Source organism: Bidens hawaiensis, unplaced genomic scaffold (assembly GCF_021521415.1).
Source record: "Bidens hawaiensis isolate Kalapana, Puna unplaced genomic scaffold, B.hawaiensis_p1.1 tig00015443_1, whole genome shotgun sequence".
In the NCBI taxonomy this organism is placed as follows: domain Eukaryota; kingdom Viridiplantae; phylum Streptophyta; class Magnoliopsida; order Asterales; family Asteraceae; genus Bidens; species Bidens hawaiensis.
The window spans coordinates 253,426-275,920 of NW_027492375.1; the positions used below are offsets into that span (position 1 = coordinate 253,426).

A 22,495-nucleotide genomic window follows, 5' to 3' on the forward strand; every position below is an offset into this window, starting at 1 on the left:
GAATTTTTTGTCAATAAAAATTAAGCAATAATTAACATTTTATTGACGTCAACTTATCTTGACACAAGAATTACACATTAACTTTTGTAAGTCAGCAAACTTCTCTAAACAGAAATGTTAGAAGAGTTGCATAGTTATTCAGTATAAAAATGAAATTTTCTTCATTAATAATTAACAAATTATAAACATTGTGTTGACGTCAATAGTCTTAACACATAAATTTCACACTAACCTTTCTAAGTCAACAAAATTCTCTAAATAAAAAATTTAGAAGAGTTGTTTAGTTATTGTATAAGCATACAACTAACTGTCATTTTTTATTCCTTTCGAATGTGAAAATGTCAAGGGTTTTTATGGTTTAGATTCTATTAGTAAGGCTGAGGGGTGTGGAGCGCGACAGGGGGCGCGTGAGCCCATCCGCTCGCGCCCCGGGGCGCGAGCACCACACCACCGAGGCGCGAGAGGGGCGCGAGAGGGGCGCGAGCACGGAAAAGGAGGCGGGCGCAAGGGTGATCGCGGCTGGAAATTCGCGTGAAGGATTTTGGAAATGCGTGAAGAGCCTATTTCCATTAAGAACTGAAGCTTCTACTTTACTTTTTCTCTTCTGGGTCGGTAACAGATTACGAATATTGATGATGTTTATTATTATTATTATTATTACATGTTTTTTATTTGCACACCAAGTGTTTGTTGAAATGCCTCTGTGAGTTCATACTCTTTTTTTTTGTCTGTCTTGCTTAAATATTTCTTTTGTATATTGTGAGTTTATAGTCTTTCTGCTGTGTATTTGTGTTTTGTTTAATTATTTCTTTTGTATATTGTATTGCACACAAGGTGTTTTTTTTAGATATTAATGTGTTTTTTTAATTAATGTGTGTTTTTTTAAATAATTTATGAGTTTTTTTAATAATACTTTTTTTTAATACATTTATAAAAAAATAAAAAAAAAAACCGCTCGCGCCCCCTCTCGCGCCCCTCCACACCAGGGCCAGGGGCGCGAGCACCACAACCAACACCCATCTTATCAAGTTTCTCTCTCTGCCACACGTCACAATATTATTGGCTGGAGCCCCCACTCGCGCCCCCTCTCGCGCCCCCCACACCCCTCAGCCTAACCCCTACATTTTAGTATCATTTTAAAATCATGATATAAAACAGCATTTTAATCAATCTAATAATAATAATAATAATAATAATAATAATAATAATAAAATAATATTGTACATTTCAAAGCAAACAACTGAGACCATAATGGTCCAAACGCCACTCCAGATTTCCGGCGGGTATCCTAAAGTGAACCCTCATACACTCACACTCCTACTCCTTTCCTCACGGTGCGATCGACGATGGTCTCCGACTCCAATAATTCGACTGATGATTCCTCTAAATCCGGTGTATGTCTTTCTTCTATCTTATCTAATAATCTATAATTGACTCAACTTTACACTCCGATCATGCCTTTAATTCAGCGAGAGCTGAACCTTACTGAAGACGAGTGTTTAACACTGATCAGTTTCCTCTCGCGTTTTTTAATAATATCGTTTTCTTATTGTAGAATTAGGTTTTTATCTGGCTTTGTTCGTTCTATTTGACGCCTCTAGTTGAATGCACTGGTGGATATTAATTAGCTTATTTTGAATTTTCACTTATTATAAGGTACTGTTTGAATTATTACTTTGCTTTTTGTTTGCTGCTGTGTGTTATGTTATCATTGGATTTGCAATCATTTACTTTTCTCAGAGTGATATGTATCTATAAGAATGCCAACACGCAAGCTCTCGAGCTGATATAGCTGTTAGGCTAATCGATCACCTATCTTATGCTTTTACATCATGTGGTTTTGAAGCATAGTTTCAGCATCTTATATTCCTGTTTTGAAATAGCTCGACATGACTATTATCGCATCTGTGCTACCTTGATTGTTTTCTGCATTATATTGGTTTTAGTTAATTAGTTACGTCTAAGTTTTGAAATTTGAGTTGTGACATATTACGTGCTTGACACGGTATTCGTTACCAAAAAAAGGTTAACTACCATGGATCACTCGATGAAGTCTTGAAGAGAACATATATTTCTGCATCACTTCATATTTGTTTGAATGCATACAGAAAGTTTCAACTCTATATCATAATTTTGTAAATTCTTGTGGCTTTCTGTTTGAGTTATTGGAAACAATAGATAATACCAAGTTGTTGATCCGGTAATACTTTTTGTTGTGGTTTCTTTTCATTTAAAATGACAGACTTCACGGAGAGAGCAGGCCTCTGGTGAGTTAGAATTATTAACAACTAAGATAAATCAGCTGAAGAAGCAGATTCAAGCAGAAAGGGTTCTCTTGATTAAAGTGAGTCGATTCCTGTTATGATTTACTCTATATTGTGTAGTTATTGTTTGTTTTTATTATCTTCATGGCTCCCGGCTCCCCTGAAGGCCTGTACTAACTATCTACTAACAATAGTGCCTCAAAATTTTATTTAAGTAAAAGCTTCACAGATGTTAGTTACATCTCTGTATTTAATGCATAATAAATAATTATGACTGCAGTAATCTCAGAATTTCGATGAACTGTTTTGTCACAGTTTGTTACATATGTAAGCTTTGAGTCAGCTAAAAGCTAAAGCTTGCTGTATTTTTATCTCAAAGTATTTAGTTATATTTTGACAGAATGCTTTTTGCTTTCATATGTGATACATATAAGTATTTTTCACTTAACCTACTACAAAGGCACAAATGGTTATCATTCAATGGAAACTTTGCCTTTTGCACCTTTTTTCTTTTCTGTTCTAGTATGTACAAACTTTCCCCTGGTACTGGTACTGGAACTGGGACTTGCATAAGTAATTGCTATAGACCAGCATTGCTTTATGGCATAACACCTGGTGACAAAAGAGAGAATATTTTTTTATGAGAGCTGAAAAAGATGAAAAGGTTGCAATTCTCAACTGAATTTTGGTAAAATTAGGAATGAGCGAGCATTGAAGCATTTAATATAACTTAGATGAAACAAGTGTGCACATTAGTGGTGATATAATAAACACATAAGGTAGGAGTATACAGATAAAATAGATTATCGATATTCCTTTTAAAAATAATAAATTTGTTTTATATTGATACAAGTTGGGTTCTATACTTGACAATATCTCCAAGTAACATGCAACACTACCAACGTACCCTTTACCATTAATTAACGCATAGCGCATTTTACATGACACTGGATTATACATATTTAAACCGTTCTAACTGGATTTACTCTGGTTCTGGAGAGAATATCAGCTTTTCTTATCTGTGGTCATTGGCCAAGTTACTTATAGTTTGCCAGTTCTGATTTATGTAAAAAGGAATGAATTGGTAATAATATGAGAATAATGTTAGTACTTCTGGCTCTCAAAACTATTTTCATCGTTACTTTGTACAGGAAAAAGTTGAAAGGAACAGTGAGAAACTAGAAAAAGATGTCTCTCAACTTCTGTCATTATCAATGCATAGAGTTGATGATTCATCTAGTGGAAACAGTGGTATGGGTGAAATGCTGTCTTCCAGGATTAAAAATTCTCTCTGCATCCTTACTGGGCCGAACCAAATTTCAGGCGATGATAACAACAGTAGTCAAGAAGCAGCTATATCAATAAGCGCCAAGCTTCCAGCTGCTGATAAAATACCACTTTATACTACCTGGATCTTTTTGGCCAGGTTTTTTTTTTTCACCTGTACTTTCGTGTTATATATGTTACCTTTTACTGTGCTAGAGAAGTCTGTTAGAGACTTAGACTTGGTATGCTACACAATATGATTAACAAGGAATTGATCCGCTCGCATAAAACCCCAATCAAGCCAAAATTGAATATATATTGTCAAAAAAGTAAACAAAAAATGTTGAACTGTACGAAAAACTAGTTGCATCAAATGCCTAGAAGTTCCCTTTAGGCTGTGACTATTGTGTTTCTAAAATAGTAGTAATATGCTCTTAATCATAGCCAAAGATAGTTTTAGCAGAAATGTATCAGGTGAGGATACTCTGATTTTTGTTATCCCCGTATACAATACAATTAATACATAGTCGGCTGAGATAAAGTTTTTAGTATGTGCTTGCCAATAACAAAATTTTTATAGGACCATGAGTGTTAAATCCGTAATAAGACAAAATGGGAATACCAACAATTAACTGGATGTCTAGGACTCTTTCAAGTTAGAACCTAGGCTAAAAGGCCTGTGTAGCAGTATTCTCAATGATCCATGAGTTCACAGGTTCAGCTATAAGTTGCATTATATGCGAATTTTTTTGTATGGATGACAGAAATCAGAGAATGGCTGATGATCAATCAATTGTTGGGAGGCGACATATTTATTATGATCAAAATGGAAGTGAAGCTCTGATTTGTAGTGACAGTGAGGAAGAGCTTACTGAACCAGAAGAAGAAAAACATGAATTTTCAGAGACAGAAAAACGCATAATAAGGTTAGTTTAGATAATAACTACTCTTGGATGGTGAGAAAAAAAAAGCAACCACGTTTACGGTTTACCTTTTATGATGAATTGGTTAAACCAAGAAAAAGTAAAAAAAAAAAAGAAAAGAAAATCATCTATGCTTTGGGAATCAGGCCATTTCAGTTCGAAAATTCCTTTTTAAAATGGGGAACTTCGCCAACTAATATGGGACATAATGAAATGAGAAAGTTTGACGTTAATCTGAATATCTTTTGCTGTTCACACTAAATTGAGCAATAATTTGTACAGTGCTACTGATCTGAAAATATATCATTACCTCTTAAATCTTGCAGGATGGTTTCTCAGGATTATGAACCTAGCGATGAAGTAATTAAAATCTTGGCACAATATGTTGGTGGAAATACTTCAGAAATCTATGTACCTCAGTTGCTCTGAAATCTTTCATTAAGAACCGTGTTTTTTATATGAAGTCCCACTTTGTATAAATCTATGTTTTTCATTATGAAGTCCCACTTTATATGAAGTCCCACTTTATATGAACCGTGTCTTTTGCTGTTCACACTAAATTGAGCAATAATTTGTACAGTGCTACTGATCTGAAAATATATCATTACCTCTTAAATCTTGCAGGATGGTTTCTCAGGATTATGAACCTAGCGATGAAGTAATTAAAATCTTGGCACAATATGTTGGTGGAAATACTTCAGAAATCTATGTACCTCAGTTGCTCTGAAATCTTTCATTAAGAACCGTGTTTTTTATATGAAGTCCCACTTTGTACTAGTTTTCTATATACTTAACTTTTTTGTTGCTGTTGTTTATGTTATGCAGGATGCATATATCATGCTGAAAACAGAAGATGAAGAAAAGACAAAGCAAAATCTGTCTGCTTCTGCAGACCCTGAGCATGATTGGACCATACCCCTGGACAAAAGCCTTAGTGCTTCATTAGATTCTCTTGATAATCTTTTTTGTCGGCGGTGTTTGGTACATTTATTTACTTGTTTTCACATTTGATAACTTTTTTAGAGGGTCATTTATATGTTTATTTCTTTATATTGTTTAACAGGTATTTGATTGCCGCCTTCATGGTTACTCTCAAACTGTTATTACTCCTGTAAGGATTTGTGCTCTTAGAACATTGCAATTTCTAATTTTAGTTTACTTCACCCATATTAATTAATGTACTTCTGTTTGCATTTTAAACAGACTGAAAGACAACAGTACCCTCTTGAGTCTCAAGAAAATGTGAAACCTTGCAATGATCATTGCTACCTTAAGGTATCACTTAGTGAATTCTTGCTATAAAACTACAGCCATTGACAAAAATAGTTGATTCGTTAACTGTTGTCATTTAGAATGCAGATATATATATATATATATTAACTGCTCAGGTAGTAATTCTTGGTTTTTATGTAACACATAGTAGCAAAAGTGGTGGATGTCATTCCATTCATAAATCATAAATTGATAGTTATTATGCAAGTCTCTTTTGTTTGTTTGCTTTCTATAAGAGAGATTTATTTTTTCAGTTTCAAACTGTGAAGAAGCATTCAGATCATATAGCTGTCTCAAGTGAGACACACAATAGACCTTTAGATGAAAACCTGCACAAGATCCCAATTGGTGATGATTCAGGTGATTATTACACCAAAGCTCTACTCTACAAGATTGACGCAAGTAGTTTTTCCTTTTATTTATTCATTTCTCTTTTGTCAACTTAGTCTGTTCTGTATATATGAACTTGCATATGTTCATGTGATGGTAAATCTGTCATGGCAATCCAGGAAAGCGCAAGGTATCCGAAGAAACAACCACAATATTAGAGGAACCAAAGCATGCTGTTGCTAGCCAACAAGAATCTTCTTTGAAAAAACAGAAAACATTGTCAATACCTGATACAGTTTCTATGACAATTGAAGAAACTCAAGTTTCAGATGACAGATTAAATGACCAAAAAATGGACCACCAAATGGCCACCAATGATGAAGCAACTAGTTCTTCTCAATGTGTTTCGGCAGATGTGAGTAAACACAGTGATACAGGTGTAAATTTGTTAACGCATGAATCAACTCCAGCAGTTATGGAAATCATCAGTCCTCCAGTAGATTGTAAATGGAAGCCACTTGAGAAAGAACTATATGTTAAGGGATTAGAAATTTTTGGGAAAAACAGGTTTGGGATCCTTCTGATCAACTCTATCTGTGTTTCCTTTTGAATTATTATAATTGTTATTATTATCATCATATTGTTGACATTATCGACATGAATGACTAAACTATTCTTTTTTGTTTGACTTTCTGTATCATCTATGATTTGTAGCTGTCTCATAGCAAGAAACTTACTTTCTGGACTGAAAACTTGCATAGAAGTAGCCAATTATATGTGTGATAATGGAGCAGCAGCATCTCAGAGATCACATACTGCATGCTCTATGCCAGATGGAAATGATAGAGCTGATGCAGATCCTAAGGTTTGGTTAAATGATTTTCTACAGTGTGCTATTAGAGAATCCAAAACCGAGTATATTTTACCAGTAGAGGTTTTCTGTATGTTTGTTTTTAAATAAATCTGAACTACAGCTGAAAGCTTTTGTGATTTTACAAATGACAGTGGGCACATCAGCATTTGGTTTAGTTATAGACACCAGATACGCATATGGGCCTGGGCCAATAAATCTTAGGGTTGACCAAGCCCAAAAAGCCTGGTCCCTTTAGGCCCACTTAGGCCTGAATTTTTGCAATCAGTCCTAATAAAGGTGGCAATTTTGACTCATTAATGACTCAAGTGGGTTTTTTTTTTCTTTTTTTTTTCCTATCTCTAGCGGGTAAATGGGCCCAACAGGTTGAAAGTCGCCAAATATTTTATACATACAACCTCCTAAGTCTATTTTTTTATAGATTCAGATTATGATTGTTATATAATGCTTTTGTAGTAACTAACTAATACATAAACTATTTATTAAAATATCGTCAATAATTGTTCTGATGGTCAACCTGGTCCACGTTTTGAACCATTACACGAGCCACCTATCTTGCCTCTATAAGACCTAACATTTGATTGAAAATCCCGGTTATGCCCGTCATCTAGATGTCCAGTCCCTTAAGCCCATCACACAGATAGTTTTCCATGTAACAGTATAATACACACACATATGTATGGTAAAACTTTGAGATTTTTGTTTGCTAGTTAGTTTTTATAATTAGATTGTTTAATTGTTTTGAGATATTTTGCTATTTAGTTATTATAGTGAGATTGTTTAATCCTTTTGTAGGAGCAAGACACTGCAACAAGGTCACGATTGCTTCGTAGGAAGGGTAGAGCAAAAAAACATAAATATTCTTGGAAGTCTGCCGGTCACCCATCAATGTGGAGACGAATTGCTGATGAGAAAAACCAATCTTGCAAACAGTATATTCCATGTACATGCAAATCTATGTGTGGAAAAGAATGCCCCTGTTTGGATAATGCTACTTGCTGTGAGAAATATTGTGGGTATGTTGATGTTAACTACAAAACTAACATTCGGCTAATATGTTGAAATAGATCTTAGTCTACACTTATGAATCAACTTCATATTGTTTCTTTGCATTTTGTAAATAACTAAATATAATGTTCTTTAGGTGCTCAAAAAGCTGCAAGAACAGATTTAGGGGATGCCACTGTGCAAAGAGCCAATGCAGAAGCCGACAATGCCCATGTTTTGCTGCTGGGCGTGAATGCGATCCAGATGTTTGCATGAATTGCTGGATGAGGTGATACAACTCTCATATTTCTTTATTACCATTTACCAGTTATGTAATATTATTTCTACCATGAATATTGGAAAATTTGTTTCTTGACTGTCGATACTATAGATGTGTTATTTTTTCTTCAGGGATAATATTGTTTTTACGCTTCTAAAAGTTCAAAATTTCATATTCACCCTTCCAAGTGTCATAAATTTTTTTTCCTTTCAAAACATTAGTACACTGATATTTATTGATGTTATAGTATATTACTTATAACAGTTTGTTTCTCTGTATAAACGAATAAAGCATTACACTTGGTGATGATCATCAATAGTAACATTGGTTTCCTGTTCTTTTAAATAAAGATCATTTAACTATATAGTGTGGAATAACAAAAATTTGGTGTTTTTTGAGACGGTAAATGTGATATTATGAAAGTTGGAAGTGCAGATCTGAAATCTGCTAATGGTTTATTCTTGAAATCCAAAATATCATGCCATATGGGCTATAGACTGAAGTGTGCACATGTTGCAGTTGTGGTGATGGTTCATCAGGAGAGCCCCCAAGAAAAGGTGAAGGCCATTGTGGTAACATGAGGCTTCTTTTAAGGCAGCAGCAAAGGGTGAGCAGTATCAACTATCAACAACTGTGTGTGTTTTATAATTTCTAAATTCATTTTTATATTTTTTTTCTGGAAGAAGTCTGATATATTTCTCAACTTATGGCTAAATCTAATGTTGCTGGTTGGGGAGCATTTCTCAAGGTAGGTTCTTGACCTTTTCTGTGCTTGTTTTGGTTGGTCTCTTCCAGCATGACTTAAAATATTATTACTGCTTTATTATTATTATTATTAATTGTTATTTTGTCATTAGAACTCTGTCAACAAAAATGATTATCTTGGAGAGTACACTGGTGAATTGATCTCACATCGAGAGGCAGATAAGCGAGGGAAAATATACGATCGTGCCAACTCATCTTTTCTTTTTGATTTGAATGATCAGGCAAGGAGTTTCATAGCTTACAAAATCTATGACTATTTGTTCTGTACACAATTCTTTATTATTTCATTGTCATATTTGCACTTGTAGTAAGAGTTTTTATTAATCAAAATCCTGATGCTATTCTTAACGGTAAGCATTTAGAATCTCAAGAGTAGCTTCCTTGTTTGCAGTATGTGCTGGATGCTTACCGCAAAGGAGATAAACTGAAGTTTGCCAACCACTCATCAAATCCCAACTGTTACGCAAAGGTATTCTCTTTCGGGCCAATTGCATAAAAGGGTACCAACTTTGGTCTATTTCTACTTTAGGAAATGGCAGACTGCACAGAGTACTGGAACAGAATCTAACTTTACATTTTTTTTCTTGATTAGCAATCAACTTACCTTTCATTGCTGATTTTGACCACTGAGTTGCATTGTTTTACTGACTGTAGCAATGACTTGCCTGCATAGCCATTAGCATGTCATTTTCTTTGCATATTTCAAAATTATTGATGTGGTATCTTATTTGTTAATTTAATGCCTAATATGCCACGTGGCATCAGATGTGACATTGTATTTTATTGAATATGACTTGTTTTAAAAAATCAAATTTCAAAGTTGTAAGCAAATTTTTTTTTAATTTTACAAACAAGCATTTTTTTGCATATGTGTCATACGATGTGACAACTGGCAAGGCATCAAACAGGGCCACATCATTAATTCACTTGTAAAAATCAGTTTCATAGGAGGTTGGTTGCCAGAATCAGGAATAAGCTGCAAGTTCGTTTCTATTTTGCATCTACTTTTAAGTTGGATGCAAAAACCCGGAAAAGTGTAATGTTCTATAATATTTCATGCAGCCCTTTAGGTAACCAACTTCTTTTAGGCCATAACAGTTCACCAAACTTTTAGAAGTTTTGATTGAAAGGAACCAACTTTTTTGCTTTATGGAAGACAGACCCAATAACGGGTAAAAAATAATGACTTGACGTTAACTCTTGACCATGTTGACTTTTTTCCTGATGTGACACCTTAGGTAATTAATATTTGTAATCATGTTATATGAAACTTTGAAAGGTTTCTCTACTAAGACAAATTTAAGTTGCTTAACCAAGATGGTTAACCAAGATAGACACAAGACGAAAGTTGGTTACTGTTTCAAAGCAATGTCCATGTCTAAAATGTTGGTATTTACAGGTAATGATGGTGGCTGGTGATCACCGGGTTGGTATTTTCGCCAAAGAACGAATTGAGGCTGGTGAAGAACTCTTCTATGACTACCGTTATGGACCTGATCAAGCCCCTATATGGGCTAGGAAACCTGATGGGTCTAGCCGAGACGACCTTCTAGTCCCTCAAGGTCGAGCCAAGAAGCACTAAGTTATAAACCATGTTCGTGGGCTCATTAGGTAAGAGCAGCTATGATATTTCCGGTTTGGCATAAAAGCGCGTATGTGTTGTATATGCATGTGCTGGTAAGGACTACAAGTTATATATAGAATATATGATACAGTTATAATATGTGGAGCATTATCCTGGCCTCTCATTAGTATATAGTTACTAGAAATAAGAGATTTGGCATTGGCAATGCTATTATGATGAAGTGTGTGATGTAGTTATTACCGTTTAGTCAAATAAAGTTTAAGGTATGTTCTAATATTGACAAAAAAAAAGTGTAAGTATGCTGTTATACATGTTGATGGAAGTTTATTTAAGTATATTGCTAGTTATTGTATATGTTAAGAGAACTACAAAAATAGTCTATTTATTGTTTTGTTCTTGGCTTCTTGCTATATGGTTATGTACCAACTTCGCATATATAGTTGCGTTTTACTCGCATATTATTTAATACGTGAAGAGAAGTCATTTTTAGGGATACGTGGATCTAATAGCCAATACGCCATCAAATCGGATCCACGTGTCTTTGAAGTTCTCATGTAAAAGGCAGAGATGAGAAGTTTTTTTTGTGATTAAAACACATGGATATTTCGCTACACACGTAAGTTGAGCCTAGCAATATACGTAAATTTGTTCTAACATGATCATGGAGGTAAAATTACACAACTAGAAAAATGACTGTTTTGTGATTTTCTCAATTTTAAAGTATTGTAGTTCTAGGTAAATAGCTCAACCTTCGACTTTTCGTGAATAATCCGTGAATAATCGTAGATTATTATACAACATAAATTAATATACACCTAAAACCCGAATGAAGTGGATCTAAGAAAAGGCAGCCTCAACGAAAACATGTTTCTTCTTCGGGTAGCCCATACCGAGTGCATGATTAATATACACCTTCCCATCCTTCACCAAGGCTGCAGTCGCAATCCTATGTGTAAGCACACCTGACCTTCCAACAAGCGAAGCGGTTAACCAATCATCATTGCTCTCAACCAACTTCACACCATTGGCTCCAGCCACCACAAGTTTGGTGGGTGATAAAAGTTCCAAACCATCTGCAATCCTTAGCTTACCCTCAAGATTGATCTTTGTGACTTTATTGTCATTGTTGATTTCGACTTTGAAGAGGCTTCCAGTTAATGTGTGACACACGATCAAGTAGCCGTTTGGATGGTAGACGATCCCGTTGAGGGTAACTATGTCATTGTACCATTCTTTAGCATGAAATTGGGGGCTCTTTATCACTGATAAAAGTTGACCGTCGACTCCAACTTTCCATATTTGAGAACCTTTGGCGTCTGTTATGTATGCATTCCCTTCTGAGTCAACGGTTACATCGTCTGCAAAGCTTTTTCCACCACCTGAAAATATATATACAATTAAATTTGGTTAAAAGGAAAACAGTAAATAAACCTGAAAAATTCAAAAGTAAACATTTTTTTTTTTTTTTGTTAATGAGGTTGCTGAAAAATCAAAATACAAATAAGCCAAAGTAAGCAGTCTTCTATGCCCATTGGCCTTGAAAGAAAATAATATTTCAGATTGGTAGGTGAGTAGGAAGACCTAACTGAAACAGGAAAAAACATATTATTATTATTATTATTATTATTATTATTATTATTATTATTATTATTATTTCTTTTTGTAAGCAAACTACTTCTAACCTACTTTCAACATGTAAAGATCCCCACCAATTTTTTTGTTAAAACATCACAAATTAATAGCATTTATATATAATCACTATATCAGACCAGGCCTGTCTGGCATGTGCCTATATATTCTTTACAACTCTGTCAAGTAGCATTTAATAGGCCACTTTTTACTATATTAGAAAATAAATTATCAATATTATGCAAGTCACTGTATTCTCAAAATGGAGGTGTAACCTTATAATTACCATTTTAGCCCTGTCCAGAAATGGTATAAGATGACCAAAGACGTGTTCAATACAAAATCAATTCAAACCAGAAAACTACGAGAACCGTATAATATTTTTGCATATAATGTTCAATAGACAATAAATATAATGTGAATTCGATAAAACATAAAAGGAACATCTAATCAGTTCTCTAATATCGCAATTAAGATAAAAAGTATTACGTATTTACTAATCCATCAATTTTTAGTTTTTATATTTGTAACTTCCTTGAGTAATAAAATTATATAAAATAACAAAAATGTATTTGAATATCCTAACAAGTAATTGTTAACAAACTAACTGTACACCATACCTACCGGATACCTAACAATATTGTTTATTTGTGGTAGTTTGTTGAAGAAGGGTGGGTAGGTTTCTATCAACATCAGTTACCTCATTAGATATTCATGCTCACACAAGATAAGGGTGTTGGGAGTACATCGAGATTTATGGACCAATGAGGGATTGTCGTAATTGTTAAGTTTATGAAGATTTAGTTGGGGTGTGTGGATATTATGGAGAATTAATTTTTTTTATTCAATGTAAAATATCAGATTTGGACCAATCACACTACACAAATCTTTGCATCGGTGTTTTCAGTACCAATTTGATACCCACTTTTTGAGGTTTCGAAATCAGTACAGTATGGTATGTTTGATATGGTACCATTATTTTACCATTTTTCTGCCTTCGTATATCATACCCAACATTTTCGGTACAAGTACCCATTTTCGAGATCTGTACTTTCGGTACCGGTACAGTCCGGTGCCTAGCTCATCCATAACTGCATTGTGGTCTCACACTCTTTCAATCCGTTCAGGTTCTTGAAACCGAAATGGTATGGAGAATTGATTTGATTTGAAAATTTGATACGGGGGGTACCCGATTCATTACCGAGGAACCCAAATCAACCACCCGAGAGTAGAGGTGGGCAAAAGAACCGGTTAACCGACCCGAAAATCAAACCAAAACCGAGCTGATTTGAAACCGATTATATAGAAACCAGTTTGGAACCGATTGAAATCGTAGGTTCGGAACCGGTTTGTAATTTTATCCACTGAAACCGGTTCCAAACCGGTTAACCGAACCAAAACCAGCTAAAACCGGTCAAACCGCGAGCTGAAACTGATCAAAACCCGAACCAAAACCGATCATAACCTGGTCAAGAAACCGGTTTTAACCCGAACAGAAACCAATCATAAACCGGTTTTGACTTTTACTGACCAAACCGAACTGGTTTCAACCCAAACTAATTTTGGATTTTAAATCAGTTTCTGCACCTCCTCACCCCAATCACTGCATGTTTAGATGTAATAATCGATTATTCCAAAAATTAAGATTATCTTCTCATAATTCTCATAATCTATAATCATTAAGATTTAACCAAAAATTAATACAATTAATGCAATTTCAAAAGCTAATATAACCATCATTCAATATTTAACCATATATAAAACAAGTAACCAAAAATAAGACCAAACCTGATGAACTAAGCTGAGTAAAAAACAAGCGTTTCCATGAATCCAAATTATAAGCCGCAACGGCACTAAACCTGTTCCCGAACACATCCGCAATGGCCACAACCACCCGGTTCCTCGTACTATCAATATAAACACCACATGTCCCATTCCCAACAGCATCAGTGTTTTCAACAACTCGTATCTCTTCAAGGATGGTGTTGTGTTTGTGATCATGAGGCACATGGACCACACCTAGTCCTCCAGTGTCCGTGAAGGAGACTATGAACCTTTGGTTGAGTTGGTCCCATTTGCTGGACTCTCGGAACCAGCCAGTGCTGTGAAAGTGGTAATGGTGGGTGGTGGGTGTGGATGATTCGAGGGAGATGATGATGGCTAGTGGGATTGCTGATATCAGAATAATTAGTAAGAAAAACTTGGTGGAACAGAAAAAAGAAGAAGAAGCCATTGATTGATAATTTGGTATAGGAGGAATACCAATAAGAGTGGGGTGATGTACAATGTTGTTATATAAAAGGACAGAGGGGTTTGGGTTTGGAGTGTTTTTTTATTTTTTTTTGTTTTTACGGGGTGACACAGTGACAAAAGGTCATCGTTAGCTGGCCCAACTCAGCCGTATGAAGCTCTTAAACATCTCTAAGTTATCTTCAGTTTCGGAGAAAATCTACCCGTCTGAAGGTCCGCTGGTGGTAAAAATGGACGTCTTTAGAATCAAACTGAAAATCACAAAGATTGCAGTCTTTCTTTGTTAAATCATATATGCCCCTCCTGTAATGTTGTTTGTGAGAATTGAAGTTGAGTCAGGTTTGAAGTGTTGTTAGGTTTAATAAAGAATTATTAGAATATTTTCTAAGAAAGTTTTAACCTCATGACAAGAGTGTTTTAAGGTGGTGTCACGTGAATGGTTAATCAAAGTCATTGGTCTAAGTATTCGTGTACTTTGAAGTCCAGATATAGATACATGCATATAAAATATGAGGAAAGTGAATATGGGGCTGTTAGACATGCAAGCTTACATGCGAAACCATCAAAACTACGTCGTTTTTGAAGAAGCACGAAACGTACCAGGCATAGTTCGGATCGTCTTCTACGGGATGATGTAACCAAATCTCGCTCTCCTCCGCTCAGATCTGCAATGGTTTTTGGGGGTGTGGAGGTGACTGCTAAGAAATCTCGAGGATCTCTTGTTTACAGACACAAAAATGGTTATGGTGGTGGCTCTTATTGAGAACAACAACCCTTAATAAGGAGGTGGAGACCTCCTTATATAGGGAGCCTCATGGCCACCATCATGGTACCCTAATGGGCCTAGCCCAGTTAGGGTTACCTCCACAAAACCCCCTCAGCCCAATAATATTGTATTAGTCCATATAATAAAATAAGCCAGACATAATAAATTAAGGTCGTAAGCCGGGTTTAGTACCATACCCCTACAAGCCCCCCGAGTCCAGTGTTGCTCCTAGGCGTGCAAGCGTTTAGGTGGAGCGCTGGACTTCATAAGGTGTGTTAGGATATGAGGCGGTTTTTCCCCCCTTCGGTCTTGTCTTTGTTGTCTTTGAGTTTTGAGAGGTTTTCTCCATGATGGTGACATGTTGTGATCCTTATGATAATAATGGTGCACTAGCATGAATAAGATATAGCACGCATCATAACAATAGTGGCGCGGGGCCTGACAAAAGATAGAGTGCGCATTTCGATAATAATGTAATTCAACTTGCGCGCGAGACAGCTTACGAGCTATAAAAATAATGAAGCTTGCGCGCGAGACAGCTTACGAGCTATAAAAATAATGAAGCTTGCGCGCGAGTTGCGGCTTATGAGCTATAATATGATGATAATGACTGGCCCACAAGGGCCTCTTCTACGCAGGATGACTATCCCAACTTGTCTTCAAAATAATAATGGAGGCACAAACGGCCAGATAATAATAATAATGTCATAGGTGCTTGTGCGACTCGTAGCCGAACCTGCAAAAACATATCAACTAAAAGTGGATGTATTACAAGGTTCCCATCCTCGGGCAAATTATGAGGTGTGCCCAACCTACGTTGGCGCGTGGCCGTTTGGGATATTATTAGGCTCCCGACCTTTATGTTTGGCGCGTGGCCTATGGGTTTATGAGGATTTCCAACCTTTAAGTTTGGCGCGTGGCCGTGTGGGATATTATTAGGATTCCCAACCTTTAAGTTTGGCGCGTGGCCGTGTGGGATATTATTAGGATTCCCAACCTTTAAGTTTGGCGCGTGGCCTATGGGTTTATGAGGATTCCCAACCTTTAAGTTTGGCGCGTGGCCATGTGGGATATTATTAGGCTCCCGTCCTCGGGCGGATTATGAGGTGTGCCCAACCTAATATTTTGACGTCTTCCATCCGCTAATGTAATGGTGATATACCATGATAGTCCCCTAGTTCATTGCTTTACCGAAGATGGTATGTCGAAGCAAAATAAGGTCCTGCTTGAATTTGCAGGTTTGAGAAGATGAAGAGAATAATATAGCAGAAAAACAACGCATGCGGCCCGCGATGATCAGTTTCCTTGATGCATATGTAGCTCATGATTGCCGGAGCGTATCCACCTGAACCCGTGTATGACCCAGCAGTGACCAGATTTGGTCCACGGCTGCGCGTCAGTGACCCGAGGTTGTCTCGCAAGAGATTTTACTTGACCCGCAAGTATCCCTCCGGAGGCCGCATGTGTGGGCGGAATTGATCCGCCTGAACCCGCTAATAATCCGCAGTAGCCGGATTTGATCTGCGGTTTTGCATTAGTGACCCGCGGGTATCCCTCCGGAGCCCGCGTGTGGCCGGATTTGGTCTGCATGTAAACCGCAATCACCGGATTTGATCCGCAGAAGTTTTGCGGAAGCCATAGTACATTATCCGGAGAGCATTAGTGACCCGCGGTGTTTATAAGTGACCCTCAATGAACGGAGTTGGCCCGCAGGAACGTGCATGCGGGAATGCTTACATAATGCGCTGGAGTGTTTTAGAGTGTCAAAGCTTGCACTTGGTTCTTGGAACTATATTTGCATTCTGGAGCGTACAAAAAGTTTGCGGGAGGCGGAAATGACCCGCCGTGATTTTGCCCGGAGCTTTTGCATAATCCGCGAAAGTCGTGGGGTGTACCCGCCAGACTTTTCTTGCAGCCCGCGAAACTTGAATTGATCAGCGAAAGAGTATAAACGACCCGCGGGGTTGAAGTTCACCTTCTGAAACGCTTATGTTACCCGCGGTGATCGTGTCGGGGCTTTAACTTGGACTGCGGGAGCCGAACCTGACCGGCCATTTCTTTGCTCAGAGCGTACACGTGACCCGCGGAAGCTTTCTTGTGACTCGCAGAGGTTGTACTTAAGCTGCTGGAGTTTCTCGCCATGACCTGCGGAGGTCAGATTTGATCCGCGGTTGCGCGTTAGTGACCCGTGGTATGTGAGGTTGGTCCCTTCCAACATTTAAGTGACCCGCTAGAGTTATTCCTTGATCCGCGGGAGCTCAAATGTGATCCGCCTAATATTATTTAGCGCGTGCGGCATGCTATGGCGGAGTTGAATCGCCGGAGCGCGCATGCGGCTTGTTTGTTTCGCGAACGGCGTGGTGGTTGATGGAGTGCACATCGATTTTTCCGTCAATGTGAGATCCGTTTTTCCAACCCTCATTTTCTCAAGGTGAATCACATGCAAGTGTGCTACTGTGCCATGTAATCACGTGCAAGTGTGCTGCACTCATGACTAGCCTGCATCTTTTGTCACTTTATAGAGAAAGTTCTGACAGACCAATGGTGTGCATTGTTTACTCACTTTTTGAAATACAATTAAAATTGAGATAACATATGTATGAATCTGGGATTATATTCATTTGTTGTTTTTATATATGAAGATGAAGGTAGGTAAGAAGTCTATAGAGACTCGAATGAAAACATGAGATCCGTAACATTCAATTTGAAAATTGAGGTTTATAACTCAGATCTGTAACCGCTCAATCTATAATCGTCGGGAGCGCGCATGGGGCCCGCTGTGGCGGAGTATAATCGTCGGGAGCGCGCATGCAGCCCGTATTGGGTATGCGGGAGCACACAAGTGATACACCGTTTACGGTTTAGCGCGCATGCAACCCGCTATGGCGGAGAGTAATCGCCGGGAGCGCATGCAACCCGCTATGGCGGAGAGTAATCGCCGGGGGCGCGCATGCAACCCGCTATGGCGGAGAGTAATCGCCGGGGGCGCGCATGCAACCCGCTATGGCGGAGAGTAATCGCCCGGAGCGCGCATGCAACCCGCTATGGCGGAGAGTAATCGCCGGGAGCGCGCATGCAACCCGCTATGGCGGAGAGTAATCACCGGGAGCGCGCATGCAACCCGCTATGGCGGAGGGTTGCGTGCGCATGCATAGCGGAGAGTTGAGCGCGCATGCATGGCGAAGGGTTGCGTGCGCATGCATAGCGGAGAGTTGAGCGCGCATGCATGGCGAAGGGTTGCGTGCGCATGCATAGCGGCGGAGTGGTGACTCGCGGGCGCGCATGCATCGCGGCGAAGTCTTGATCCTCGGCAGTGTGCGTGCATGGAAGCGAAGACTTGATCCTTGGCAGTGCACATGCATGGAAGCGGAAACTTGATCTCCGGTGACGCGCATGCATGGCGGCGGAGTCTTGATCCTCGGCCGTGCGCATGCATGGCGGCGGAGAGAGGACCCGCCGGCGCGCATGCATTGTGGCACGCAGGTGTTGACCCGCGGGTGGTATTGCCAACCCGCAGGTGTTGATACGCGGATCGCGGCTATGATCCGTGGGTGGCGTTGCCAACCCGCAGGTGTTGATACCCGGATTGCGGTTATAAACGGGCTTTTCCTTCGCACGTGTATAAACTTTCTTGGACATTTTATATTTCGTAAAATTTGCTTTTTACCAAGCGCGGTGCAGACAAGCGGACTCCGTGGATCTAACAAGTTAGAGGCGCGGCTCCTCGGCGGAGGTGGTGGGTGATCCTTAACGGTGTGCATGCATGGAAGCGGAGACTTGATCTCCGATGGCGCGTATGCATGTGTAACATCCTAAAATTTATAATGTTAAATGAAGAAAGTTACGTTTAGTGATTTCGCGTTATTAATTATTTAATATCTAGTAAGGAGCGGATCATGGACTTAGATTAATTGAGATGGGTTAAATGAGAATGGGCCTTAGGTCCATGGGCTTTAAGAGATATAAATATCCCCTAAACCCTAAACTATCATTCATTCCATCTTATCCTCTAACACTCCAAAACACACACACCACACGCCACACGCACCGCCGGCGGCCGAGGGAGAGGAACGAACAAGATCCGAGAGAGAGAGAGTGAGCGATTAGTTGTGACTAACAAGTTAAACGAGATCCAAGCGAGCACAAAAAGGTATGATTCTTGATCTTTAAAGTTTAAAGATCCAAGCTTTATAGTATATATACGACCGAAAACGGTTGGGGAACGTAGTGGGTGATGTCGAACCATAACAAGGGTGTTAAAATCGCCAAAATGGTTGAACTGGGCAACTTCGCCGCGAACTGGGTAACTTCGCCTTCAAAGCGATAACTTCGCCTGAGGCCAAGTTCGCCTAATTGATAACTTCGCTTACGGCCAAGTTCGCCTAACTGGTAACTTCGCCTGAGGCCAAGTTCGCCTAATTGATAACTTCGCTTACGGCCAAGTTCGCCTAACTGGTAACTTCGCCTGAGGCCAAGTTCGCCTAATTGATAACTTCGCTTACGGCTAAGTTCGCCTGATGACTGCCCCCGGACCCCCGTTCGTTGTGGGTAGTAATTAAGATTAGAAAGATGATATAAGTAGTGATAGTTAATTGATATGTATACTTGTTATACAGTCAGCCGTGCACAACTGAGGAAAGGGATTACGATTAACGGTGAACGTAACCGTGTCCATGTGAGTTTCTAGCCCCATTCCTTGTTATGTTTTCGGGGCTGTGTGCATACTCGATGTGTTGTTAATACATTTATCCTAAGTGATAAGTGTATGCCATATGTGATATATGTGATGGATATGAATGATTGCTTGTCGGTACGCGAACGATCTTCGGATATTGCGCGTACTGTCAGGTTAAAAATAAGAGTACGAATACTATATATCGAAGATGTATGAACATTACAAATGAATACTTGTCGGGGCGTGAACAATCTTCGGATATTGCACGTATCGACAAGGGGTATGGTTGTTAATGAATGATGTAAAGAACGCCTAGAGTGTTTTTATGCTATAATGTAATTATTGTATATGTGAAGTATGTGTATACAGGTACACGAATGGTATGTGAGTTCTACGTTCGACATAGTAAGTTATGATGGCAAATCCCTCTAACTTCTGTTGGACATAGACTTGGCAGGTGATGGCGTAGTTAAGGACTGCGAGCCTTATACGTGATGTAGATGATAGATGTAAACGTAGATAGGGACGGTGGGCCTTATACGTGTTATAGGAGATAGACGCCAACGTAGATAAGGACTGCGGACCTTATACGTAACGTAGATAAGGACTGCGGACCTTATACGTAATATAGATAGGCGTCAGCACAGGAAATGACTGTGGACCTTATACGTGCTTTATTTGTAGCATAGGGGAGGACTGCGGACCTCGTACGTGCTATGAATTAGGTTGCAACATAGGGAAGGACCGTAGACCTTGTACGTGTTGTGGATGTATGATGGTATAGGGAAGGACCGCGGACCTTGTACGTACCATGAATGGTGAACATAGGTAAGGACTGCGGACCTTTTACGTGTTCACGATCGTGAGTACAGGTATAGACGGCGGACTATGAACGTACTCTCGGTAGACTGAGGTTAGTGATTGTAGATATGTATGTATGTATGGTAGCAAGTATGTATGTAGAACAGAAGGGTAACTAGTGAAGTATGGATATGTATCTTCGGATATGTATGTATGTGTTGTATTGTATGGCGTCCGATTAACTAGAACTCACTCAGCGTAGCTGACTTTTAGTATGCACGCAGGTGAGTAGGATGAGGCAGCTCGCTTGAGGAGACACGTGGCACTGAATAAGAGGTTGGCATCGGAAGACTCAAGACGTTTAAGCTAATGTTCGTTAATTTTGAAAGACAAAATGATGTTTTAAGACAAGACGTGTTTTGTTACGAAATGTTTTATGAAAGCTTTTATATTCCGCGAATGTTTTAATTAACTCTGATATTTAGAACTGCGTTTATGAGTAAATCCAACGCTAAAGTAGGGCTACCGGGTTCGGGGCCTTACAGCATGGCAGTGGAATCTTGATCCTTGGTAATGCGCATGCATGGCAGCGGAGTGGTGACTCGTGGGCGCACATGCATGGTGGCGAAGTCTTGATCTTCGGCACTGCGCATGCATGGAAGCGGAGATTTGATCTACGGTGGCGCGCATGCATGGTAGCAGAATCTTGATCCTCCGCAGTGCCCTTGCATGGCGGCGGAGTGGTGACTCGCAGGCGCGCATGCATGGCGGCGAAGTCTTCTGCGCGAAACCAAAGGCACGACCCACATGGTGGTTTCCGCGGGCGCTCATGCAAGGCGGCGGAGCATGGCTATTATTTTGAGGCTGTACACAGCGTGTCATTCTCCTGTGTATTCCTTTTTTATACCCAATTTTTGCTTTGTGACTATAGATCTAGAACTTATTCCAGCATTGAACACTGAAAAATCAGATCTGGATCCGGCACCCATTGCGTATGAACGCAGATCTAGAGAGACAAACAAGAATATCGAACGTAACTGTTGCTCAAACGGAATCAGATCTGAAGGAATTAGAACCAGATCTAACCTCCGTCACTCTAGAAACACAGATCGGGTATGAAAACGGGAAGATTGAGGTGTGGTTCGTTGCCGTCCCACGGATGGCGCCAATGAAGAAGCACGAAACGTACCAGGCATAGTTCGGATCGTCTTCTACGGGATGATGTAACCAAATCTCGCTCTCCTCCGCTAAGATCTGCAATGGTTTTTGGGGGTGTGGAGGTGACTGCTAAGAAATCTCGAGGATCTCTTGTTTACAGACACAAAAATGGTTATGGTGGTGGCTCTTATTGAGAACAACAACCCTTAATAAGGAGGTGGAGACCTCCTTATATAGGGAGCCTCATGGCCACCATCATGGTACCCTAATGGGCCTAGCCCAGTTAGGGTTACCTCCACAAAACCCCCTCAGCCCAATAATATTGTATTAGTCCATATAATAAAATAAGCCAGACATAATAAATTAAGGTCGTAAGCCGGGTTTAGTACCATACCCCTACAGTTTTGAATAAGAGTTTTCAAAAATAACTGATTCAATTCTTTTATTACTTTCTTCTTTCCAGTATAGGAATGTTAATTACATATCTAATATGAGTCATCGCCTTCAAAAGAATCATATCCGGCATATCAACTTCATCGTCAGCGATCTTAAAAATCAACACATAATTTTAGAAAATGAATATGAAGTCAGTTTAACTTAAAATTTAGTATAAATTTTAAAGTTTTTTTTACTTTCAAAGCAACTATATTTAAACCTGTGTATAGTTATTCAA

General features: G+C 39.0%; 1 protein-coding gene and 1 pseudogene across 2 annotated transcripts; one reads left to right on the forward strand and one right to left on the reverse strand.

Moving 5' to 3' along the window:
• Window positions 1-1,332: 1,332 nt before the first annotated feature.
• LOC143549124 (histone-lysine N-methyltransferase EZA1-like) lies at window positions 1,333-10,806 on the forward strand (annotated as a pseudogene). The gene is made up of 18 exons (XR_013138083.1): window positions 1,333-1,394; window positions 2,243-2,344; window positions 3,416-3,690; window positions 4,295-4,456; window positions 4,780-4,864; window positions 5,279-5,434; window positions 5,517-5,564; window positions 5,657-5,728; window positions 5,980-6,085; window positions 6,235-6,622; window positions 6,770-6,920; window positions 7,722-7,942; window positions 8,071-8,202; window positions 8,713-8,807; window positions 8,880-8,941; window positions 9,051-9,179; window positions 9,350-9,427; window positions 10,358-10,806. The product of XR_013138083.1 is annotated as a histone-lysine N-methyltransferase EZA1-like (transcript).
• Window positions 10,807-11,318: 512 nt separating this feature from the next.
• Window positions 11,319-14,410, reverse strand: LOC143549097 (uncharacterized). The gene is made up of 2 exons (XM_077040092.1): window positions 13,961-14,410; window positions 11,319-11,922 (listed from the first exon to the last, which is right to left on the reverse strand). Exons 1-2 carry the CDS (start codon window positions 14,403-14,405, stop codon window positions 11,381-11,383), a joined length of 987 nt encoding a protein of 328 aa, XP_076896207.1. The 5' UTR covers window positions 14,406-14,410; the 3' UTR covers window positions 11,319-11,380.
• Window positions 14,411-22,495: the final 8,085 nt, after the last annotated feature.

Coding starts and splice junctions, on each gene's coding strand:
- LOC143549097 (XM_077040092.1), bottom strand. CDS start 14,405: ATGGCTTCTTCTTCTTTTTTCTGTTCCACCAAGTTTTTCTTACTAATT. Junction 11,923..13,960: donor TACTCAGCTTAGTTCATCAG/GTTTGGTCTTAT, acceptor ATATATTTTCAG/GTGGTGGAAAAAGCTTTGCA.